Source organism: Phaethon lepturus, unplaced genomic scaffold, assembly GCF_000687285.1.
Source record: "Phaethon lepturus isolate BGI_N335 unplaced genomic scaffold, ASM68728v1 scaffold56821, whole genome shotgun sequence".
Classification (NCBI taxonomy): domain Eukaryota; kingdom Metazoa; phylum Chordata; class Aves; order Phaethontiformes; family Phaethontidae; genus Phaethon; species Phaethon lepturus.
The window spans coordinates 3712-13942 of record NW_010516658.1 but is presented as its reverse complement, the minus strand read 5'-3'; the positions used below and the strand labels follow the sequence as shown (position 1 = coordinate 13942).

Below are 10231 nucleotides of genomic sequence, written 5' to 3'. Positions count from 1 at the left end.
GTGCGGCTTTTACCGCAACAGAGTACGCAGCGGGCGCTGACCTACCTCTCTGCCTAGGTTGTGTTGTGTTTTCCTCTTCTTTTTTCCACAAGTTTTTACTGATAAGAGTAGTGCCAGTAAGACTTCTGTGGCGTAGAGTGAGACTGGAAGACACAACAAAGTAAGGAACAGCGTTTAATGTTGCAGTAAATAAAATGAAGGCCTTTTTATCTCCAATTAAGACGGATCTGTAAGTTGAGACGCAGCTGGAATGAAGTGGGGACTCCAGAGGAAGGAGAAAAGCGGGGCAGTTTACTGTCTGCTGTGCAGTTGGTGATGAGGTGACATACAGGGAAAGCAGTAATGTTTTGGTGACATTGCGATTTTTAATGCACCCTCATTTCAGCAGGCACTGAAATGTTTAGCGAGAGAAGCATATAAAGGCAAAGGAAGCAGATGATACCAGGAAAAATCCCAGTGGTGACAGAGGACGATAACTCTGGATTATGCATCGTCAGTTCAGGCGGTTTGGTTTGAGATGGTTTGTCTCAGGCCATTCTTTACTGCTATTTTGCCAGCACTTTTGCATTTACATTGGGCAAAACTGGTTGAGTCTGTCTGAACTGTTGGAGTCAATGGTTTGTAATAATACAGGTGAGAGAGCTTAAAACTTGGCTAAATGGCTGCGCCAGATTCAGTCAATACTTCTGAGCTTTGCTACCCTAATTTGCTTGTTTAAGAGTGTAACTTTTTTTCCTGTTAAACTGGTGCCAAAGCAGATATAGCTGTGGTGGGAGATGAATTCTTCCAGTTCAAGTACATGCACAAGGAGAGGAGAGTGCCAGGAGAATGAATACCTGCAGAGATGAGACCTAACTTGCAAAAGGCCAGAAAGATGCAGGGAAGACATTTGTTTGAGATAAAGAAGGGGAACAATTGAAGGGAAGCTGCTCGAATAAAAAGGCAGAGGAGCAAGGAAATGACTTGAATGTAAGAATACCAAGTTGGAATAATTGCGGCTGTAACTGTAGTTGGTAATCGAAGTGAGTGTACAGTCAATGTCCAGCTTTTGTGGAAGACTGTTAGAGAAGGATCATTATTTGAAAAAACAGCCTTTTTCTAATCTTGTGGCAATTATATACTTGCATGGTAGAAAGTCAAGATGCAGGGCCCTGCTGGGGTCTTGCTACCGTGATGTCTGTTTGCATCCCCTCTGCCAGGCAGCACCTTGGCTGAACAGGGGGGAAAATCGCCTCGTAAGAACACTTTTTGTTACACAGAACAGACGTACAAAAATTGATCGGATGGGGGAGCTGTGGTATTCCGTTTTTTCAACATCCTCGGCTCTTTCGTTTGAGTAACACATACCAGAAGGAAAGGATGGGAAGGGGTACAAATCAGAGAACTAGTGACATGACGAACTGCAGGAAATAATGATATAAAATAATGATATAATATTGATGGGGGATGCTGCAATCAATTTTGTAAATGTGTTGCTTTAGCTTGTAAGGGGTAAGTTATCCATATTTTAAGCAAACAAGTACATTTTTTCATGTGCGTCTTAGCAAAATTCCCTGAAATGTTCAGACTTGCAGAGCTTCTGTTAGGACCGTATGTTTTCCTTTTTTCTGTCCGCTGTTAAAGAACTGCAGTATGACATGATGCTATTCTTGTGGTGAAAATTGTGTTACTGAACATGTTAAAGTGATTTTAAAGATTACCAAACATTGCGTTCTTCTGTGGACTAAACTGCACTTTAGTTATCTTTGTGAAGGAGTTTCATCAAATTTTAGTTTATAGAAAGCAGCCTAGTCTAGAAAGAGTCTGGTCTTTATGTACCTGTGTGAAAAAAGAAATTTGAGGGAATGAAAGTTGGGATAAAGATGTAGTGTTACAAAAGTAAGGAAGTCATTAACAATTCCTCTTTTTGTGTAGTGAAGGCATGAGAGTTAGCTTAATTTTGTTTTGGAAAGATCTATGATGCTCCAAACTTCGGTAATTAGTTTATGAAAAAAGCTGTTAAACATAACCAATGAACACAAGAAAATCTAGGTTTATGTGTTTAAAAAAAGAACTCTAAGAAGAAAAAAAAAAAACCTCTCTGTGTGTCTAGATAGATAGATAGATGCACATACATACCTGAGTACCTGGATGGTCCAGCAGAGTTTCCAAATTAGAACAGGCTAGGTCACTCCCATCTGATCTTTGTTGTTTGTTCATCCTTGGGAAATACGGAGCACATAAATGGTTGAAGAAGGAAAAACAGAAATTATTATTTGGGATCCTACAGAATATCTGGTAATTACAGAATGTTTTGATTTCCCTTGTCCATGAGTTTTCTTCTGTTGAGATGCAAATCTGTTCACGTAAGTTTTATGATTGAGTCAGATGACACGTTGATTTTGTCACTAGCAGTCAAAATGAGTATGAAGTGTGCTTATTATCAAAAGCTAAACAAAAAAAAAAGTAGTAAAATGTTGCATATTCAGGTTATAGATTAATGTATTTGCAGAAGAGTATTACATATTTAATGACTGTTGCTATTAAATGGTTAATTGATCATGCTAAGGAATACCAGATATTACATAAATTACTTTTTAGTATCTGCTTTTTAATTTTAATTCATATTATAGAACAATCAAATCAAACTGTCTTATTGCAGTCTTTGTACAGACATTACTTTTTTTTTCCTGTACCTTAAATTAACATAGGACTTTTATTTGGGAGATTCCAAAGTTATTTACAGATATGTCAACTATGTACTTCTCAAAGATAATCTCTTTCAGCATCATAGGGGGAGTGTAACTTGACCAACTGCTGTGCAAGTTCCTTTTCCTACAATGGCTTTACAAATTTTACAGTCACACCAGGGAAGACCATCATTGCATACTACTACATACTGCTTCCTTCATGCATGGAAGGACAGAAGTGCATGCTGACTTTCTTGGTGATTTGAGTCTGTGGATCCCAGGGAGCAAAATCTGACAAGAGGGATATAATTATTGTTTCCTCAAACACTGTTTGGAAACAAGTTCAGGTAGCTTAGTGTGTGTTTGTGTGTGTGTGTGGTTGCGTAATGACACCATATCTAAAATCTTTATAATTTGTCACAAATTTAGATTTTGTTCTAGCCAGTAGGAGAAAAAAAATTAGGCATATATGACATATAAAAAGTGTATGTGAATTTTTCTTTTTGTGGAAAGTAACAGATCTGAAAGTATACCGGGCTTTTGTTGGTGACTGAAGCTGTAGGCAGAGTTGTGGCTCAAATCCCACACAGCAAGAACAAATGTGTATTTCCAATGCTTTAATTAATTCCTAATGTTGACACAGTTTAAGACTGTATAATAGTAGCTAGCTCTTGTATATTGTTTCTCATCATTAGATCTAACAGCATTTTATAACCAGATGCAATTAAGACACACATTGATGTCCATCCTAATACGGATACGCTTTAAATAAACGTAACATTTCTGGAAATTTCTTTCTCCAACAGCATTAGTAAATGTGATGCATTTTTATTGTACTGAAGTTGTATGCACAAACTGGGTATTGCAAGTTTTATGAATATGGAAAGCAAATGAACCAACAATGTCCTGAATATAATTAAAGATACAAAATATAGAGCCGTACATAATCACAATGCCCCAACACAGTGCTTAAATAAATAGGAGTTTTAAAGAGGGACTTCATCGCTGATGTTTTTGGATCATTAGTGAGTGTGAGCTTCCCCTGTCCTGTTTTAAGGAACAAGGATAAGCCTTTGAGGAAAGAATTTTTTAAAATGCATAGACTGGACATGTCATCATACATGTTTTAGCTTTACTACAGCCTGCTTAAAACTGAAGTAAGTGCAAGAAAGGAAGAGCCAGTTTTCGTGTGGTTGGGGTTTTTTTAGATTTTTTTAAGGGTACTCTTCTTTTCAACACTGATATTCTTGAAATAAATCATACATAACATTTTTAGTTAACAGTTAAGTATCCAGTAACACTTAAGAGTTGCTCTTTAAGTCAAGGTGAATGCATAATGGAGCATGCTCATTAATGGTGACTTGGGTGATGGTTATCACTGTCCATCTTTGGTGTGTGAAGTCACTCAAACAACTCCAGCTTTGGGCATCTTAATGACTGTCATTACGTACAGAAACCTGGAAGTTCTGATCATACTCCTCTCCCGCTGTACAGCTGAATTAGTTGGGGTTGCTTTTCCACTCAGTTATGTCTATCTTAAACCAGCACAATGCAGTGGAGAGTCAAGACCTTTGAAGGACAGTCCATCAGTCTGCAAGTAAGTCGTGTACTAATGGAAAAATGGGGCCTCAATACATATGATTATTTTCCTAATATGATCAGAGCATTTGCTTCTGCAGTTTAGAGCAGTCCATCAAGTACCTTATGTACTCTTAAAATAGTGGCATTCAACTATTAATAGTAAACAGCTTCTAAAAACTAATACACTTTTTTTCCCCTCAATGAGTCAATGCTTCAGAGGCACACTAAGGTTTTAATCTGTTCCGTAAAACATACAGCTTTCTTGGCTAAAAATTTTAAGTGGTCTAATTATCTCAAATTCAGGTTGGAATTTTAATATCCTGTTTTCTACTCACCTGGCCACCTTTCTCAAATGTTTCCTTTTAACATACATTTATGTTCTCATTGGCTTTTGTAGGTAGCAAAGTAAAATAATAGCAGCTTGTTATTTTGATAACCTTGATATCTTCAAGCAATTACAAATATAAAACAGGAAAATGGAAAGAAGAGAAAGGGACAACCTGCGTAGTAGAAAAACATGCAGTATTTGCAATTACTGACGCAAAGTAGAGGCTTCCAAACTACTCCTAAACACTTATACATTCTCTGTACGAGAAAATGTGACATTACGTGGTGTTTGAAATAGCACTTTTCCTATATTAATATACAAAAATATACTTTGTTAAAAGTTAACAAAAATAACTTAAATTTTGGGGAAGCAATAAAGTCCTTGTTGGGACGGAAACTCTTGTTTGCTTATGTTTTGCATGAAGTAAGCCTACTAGCCGAAACTGGTGGCTTTCTAATGCTCTTTGTTTGGATGTCCAGACCACACAGTAAGTTTACTGAAAAGGGAGTTCCTTTCTCAATAACCTTTTGTCTGAGACTCCCTGAAACAGTGATTGAAAATTAGTGGCTTAAAAAACTATCCTCAGAGATTGGTGGATCTTTTAAGAGATGGGGTTACAACACCATCTAAAGGTAAATAACAAAAGATGAGAGTTTCTGAACATTCTTGCTGCATTGTGGCTTCAAGTCAAACTCTCAGTTAATTTTAACATTTTGGCTTTATTCTTTATATTAATCTTAAATAAAATATGGCACTGAGATGTTATGGCTTGTTTGTGTCAAAGTACCGTGTCCTTTGGTTTTCAGGGGCTTGACATAATGAACAAAGGGAAAGAATTATTCCCTAGACAATGAAATGGTTTATCCTTTGCATTTAAGGACAAACTAATATATAAAGGGTAAGATGATTAATTCAGTGGAATAACTTTATTTCAGTGAAGTTGAACATTGAGGATATAAATGTTCTGCTATGCATTTACTATGCAATTTACAATAACTACTTAACATTTATCTCTTTAGCTGCACTAAGCTCCATGCCTGTGGTCTTGAATCAGAAAGAACTATCACTTAAATCAGTCGGAGTTGTAGCTGAATGCAGTTTTTGATCTTAAAAATATTCTGAAGATTTATTTTAAACCTGAAATAATAATAATTTAAAAAAAAATCTTCAAACAAAGCAAAGCTTAAGTGGTTCTCTTGAGATTTTCATAAAGACGTAGTCTTTGGATAAAACCCCAATATACCAAATGCACACTTAAAATACTTCCCCTGCTCCCCTTTCTATAGGCTCCTGAAAGAATGATTTTTGTAACAGTGTGTTTTAATGACCAACTACTATTCTGAATGCAATATTAAATTAAATAAGATAGCACAGTACAGAGAAACATGCTTCCAAGTCATACCCCAATTGTGCAATGAAACCATTCCTCTGAAGGTGAAGCAAGATCATTAAAAGTGAGAAGTTACTTTATAGACAATTTATGTTTTGATGCTTTTCCAAGAGTTCCTTTACTAGTTTCTCTAAAGAGAAGAGATGCTCATCTACATCTTCCGGTACAAGATTTCTGATAGAATTAGCAAGTTCAAACAGATATTCTGTGTTCCTTCCACTAGGACCAACTGCATTAAAAATCTGTTCAGCAATTTCTTCTAGAGGTGCTGGACCAAGGTAGTTAGGGTTGTCACAGGTTCCAATGTATAACAAGACATCAAATGGTTTTACTGACGAATCTTTTGGATAGAAAATGACAGTTGTAGTCCTGTAGCCTCCTTTCTCTCTGAAATCCAGGTATGCCTTTACTTCACATTCTTGTCCAGCTGGCAATCTGTAAGCAACACCCCATACACACCCCTGTTGAAGAACATAAGAAAAGAAAACCCAAGCAGTGTTTATAAAGATGCTTACAAATTAATGTATTTCTATTGTATTTAGGCAGAACTCTCTTTAAAAAAATTTCTTCAATTTTCAGTCTTTTTAGAGCTATTTCTTGCGCTGTTTGTAGGAGTCCCAAATTAAAAGGGTTGTTTTATTTAGGAAATCTTCAGTCAAAATGGTAATGATGCAGACTGATGATCCACTTTCTTGCTAATGCTGAGGCCTTTCTTACAAAACAATTTCTTGTTGCAATTAAGTTTGAAGTAGTAAACAGCCCTTGGCATGGGCTACTAAGGAGCTGGCAAAAAGGATAAAGTATCTTCCTGACCTCACAAAATTTGTATCTGAAAATTAAAATTTTAAACAGTAATTTTGATCGGGTCCTTTCTCTGTTTAGTTGCAGTTTCATTTCTAAGGACCTGGATGTCGCATCTGTTATATGTACTTGGAGGGATGAGTGTGGTAATGTTAACTGTGCTGAAACTGAATCAGATAAGAAAAAGCTGCGAGATGAACCTTCATTTTGCACAAATAAATGTGGCATACCCAGTACCTCAGCAAACATTTTCAGGATATATTTCATTACCATCTTCAAAAACTTGAATATTTCTTCAACCTCTTCACAGAAAACATCTCTGAAAAAGTCTTTAACTGTGATGTGAATTAGTTGTGCTCCCTGACCAAGTTTTATATAAACAAATCAGTGAGATCAGTGGAGGGATTGATTTGCATGGGTTTTTGTTTTGAACTAGCGTAGAAAAATGATGATGGTCTGTTAGCCACTAAGGGCTACATATTGTTTCTTACAAGTGCTGTTTTAAAGTAAATTGTAGTCTGTTCTGTCTGCTGGCAACATCAAATGTCAATTCTTCCTGCAGCTAAGTAGGTATACATATCAGTGCTACGGTAACGATGACAAAGCGATTAACATTTTGGTTTCTTCCCCCTAAAACTGGATTTTAGTATTTAGTCATGACATCAGATGATGCTGAGGGGGTGGTGTTAAATCATAAGTGTTGAATTTTGCAGTCAGACTATATGCTGGTCAAAGGCATTTTATTTAAAAAAAATAAAAATCAGGAGTCATTTTCTATTGCATCCTTTGTAGATGTTACAGCATTTAATGTGCCGTGGCCAGGAACAGCACTAATGAGTACAAAGATGGGTTCCTTGCTTTCCCACAGCCATCTGGGATGTGGGTTCACTCCAGCTGCCTGCAGGAAACATGTTAGTTTTAAAAACACCCTCTTGTACGCATGTTACTCTCTTGAGTTAAATCCGCCATTCAAACCTGCTTTGGTGTTGATAGGAAAATATATATGGGTGTGGTACAGATAGGGATTTAAAGCAGACACTTTTAATTAATTTAGTTTTCAGTATACAGGATTCCTATTTCAGATGATGGAAAATTATAATCCAGAAATCTGACAAGGAGTATGATGTTGTTCTTCTGTGTGGTTTCCTCTTCACTGGCAAAGAAATTCAGATGGAGCAAGTTAAAATAACTCTCTGAATGAGATGCTTCCAAGCTGCACTATGGGTATCGCCAGCGAAAAAGGACACACAGGCTAGCACAGAGCTGGGAGCTGGCATTGCCAGTAGAAGTACCACTGCTGCTGTCACCCCAGTATTCGGTGTCTGCGTGTAGGGGAGTAATTTCTGCAGTCTGCTAAGATAGCTTCAAAATAAGGTTACCTTCTTAAAGTGCAGAACGAGTCACTGAAATTAAAGCAAATGACTTGTCATATCATTTGATGTTTACGTGTAAAGTGTGATTATCTGGCCACACCACATTCTGGAGAGAAGGGGAAAAAAACCTACAACCAAACAAAAATGGTTTGCTAAGGGGAAGAGAGTTTCTATGGCAACAAATAAGTTCGCTTAACAATACAAACTGAGTGACAACAAGCATAAGCATTCTTTGTCTCTGTAGGTGTCTGTGTAACATAATAGTACCCAGCAGTACTATTGTGAAATGTGAAAAAAACCCATACTGGAAAGGTGCAGAATATTGCAATGAGACACAGAGCACTGCATCTTGCTGGTTTTGCTAACTGCAAAAAACAGTTGAAGTTTTTTGATTACTGCTACACTTAACCTCTCTCTGTGGCTGCTCTCAGGGAAGTAGATAGGTAAGGCAGCAGTATCATAATTGTATAGGTAAGCAACTGCAAATAAAAACTACCTACTACCAAAATACCGATCCTCTGTGTCTTACGGCCTGGTGTCTTGTGGCCTTTCTCTCCCTCTGCTCCCATGCCATCCTTCCTTCCCTCTTGCCCCTCTGGAGGCTCTAGTAGCTTCAGGGATTCCCTCTCTGGGAGCGCTGTAGAGACAGATGGACATGACCATCGCAGCCGTCCCCAGCAAGGTGCCAGCACAGAGCGCACTGCTGGACGTGGCAGGCATGGAGGATCATCAGGGAGCGGGAAAGCAATTGCAGCCAAGGTGTATCCTGCAACAGCCTCGCCTGGCCTTCCCCAGCCTCAATGCTTTTCTCCTAGCTGGTGAACAGTGCAACTGAGAGCTCTCTAGTGGGTAAGATCCCTAAAAAAAATTTCAGGTAGTTGTAAGACAGCTTCTTTACTATCAAACAGAATTAGAAATAGGTAACTGTAAGTCTAAGTACTTTTATAAGCAGAAAAATCTTCATTTTCCTACAGCTTACACGACTGTAAGCCTAGGCCTTGTTTGATCTCCCTCCCCAGCCTGGACACTCCTCTTGCAAACACTTCCCTCGCGCTTTCTAAGAGAGACCTAGGGAAAAAGTCGAAAGATATGCAAGAACGGTAGACGTGAGACAATGACCATCACAATATTACATCGAAACCAAAAATATAGTTGTGGCACTTAATTCCTTAAGCATTTTATCTGTGTAGCAAAAAATAAAGCAAGGGTATCTCCTTTTTTATCACTGCAATGTAATCTTGGTTTGTTTCAGTTTTTATTTTGGGAGGGCAAGATGACAGTTCTGACACAACATCTGGGGGTCTACTATTGGCATATTGTCAACACTGTAGATATGCCGAAAATAAAATTCTGCATCTTATAACTGGATAGCTGAAGTGACTACTCTGGAAAATATTTTTTAAAATATACTTTTGGTAATAAGACACCCAAATTACTTCCAGTTCCTTAGTTTAGATTGCTTGATTTATTTGAAACAATCAAGAGTCATTGGTGTTAACGCCAAGAAATTTTGAGAGAACTTTTCATTGCACTACAGATAACAGAATTATTTGCTTGTAGAGAAGCAAAAATCAATAGAGACTTAGTACACAGGTTGGGAACGCAACAGGACATTCTGTACACTACAGAGACAGAACAGGAGTACTATACCTCAGGATCTTCAACCAGAGTCACAACTCTTCCAGGCTAAAAATTAAAAAAAAAAAAAAAAAATCATAGTTCACTTAGAGGCTTTTACCCTAAATCATGAGCAAAACCACAGCAAAATAAAAAAAAAAAACACCCAACAACAATGAGAGAACTAATCCAGGACAATCTCAATAAGGTCTATTTCTTTGAGGTCCAGTATAAATATTTTCTGAGAGTAGCTTTTGATCTGTATTAGATAAATTGTGATAAAATATTAAATTCTGAGTGGAAAGTATCTGCAACATAAAAGTTAAATTAAGGGCGGGATAATAAATAAACAGGGAGGATTTGCATGTCCTTGCTTTGTGCTGTTCAGACTCAATTCTATTCCTGTTTAAAATGGTGACAATAATTCACGAATGTAAAACTGTCCGAGAAGTGCACCTTCCTCAGTCATGTT

At 37.4% G+C, this 10231-nt stretch overlaps 1 protein-coding gene across 1 annotated transcript; it reads right to left on the bottom strand.

Annotated features, from left to right (window-relative positions):
• Positions 1-6045: 6045 nt before the first annotated feature.
• Positions 6046-9828, bottom strand: CHAC2 (ChaC, cation transport regulator homolog 2 (E. coli); the record flags this gene model as incomplete). The annotated part of the gene is made up of 2 exons (XM_010296117.1): positions 6046-6429; positions 9793-9828. Coding segments are annotated over 2 exons (420 nt in total), but the record flags the coding sequence as incomplete, so codon positions are not given.
• Between the last annotated feature and the right edge of the window lie 403 nt (positions 9829-10231).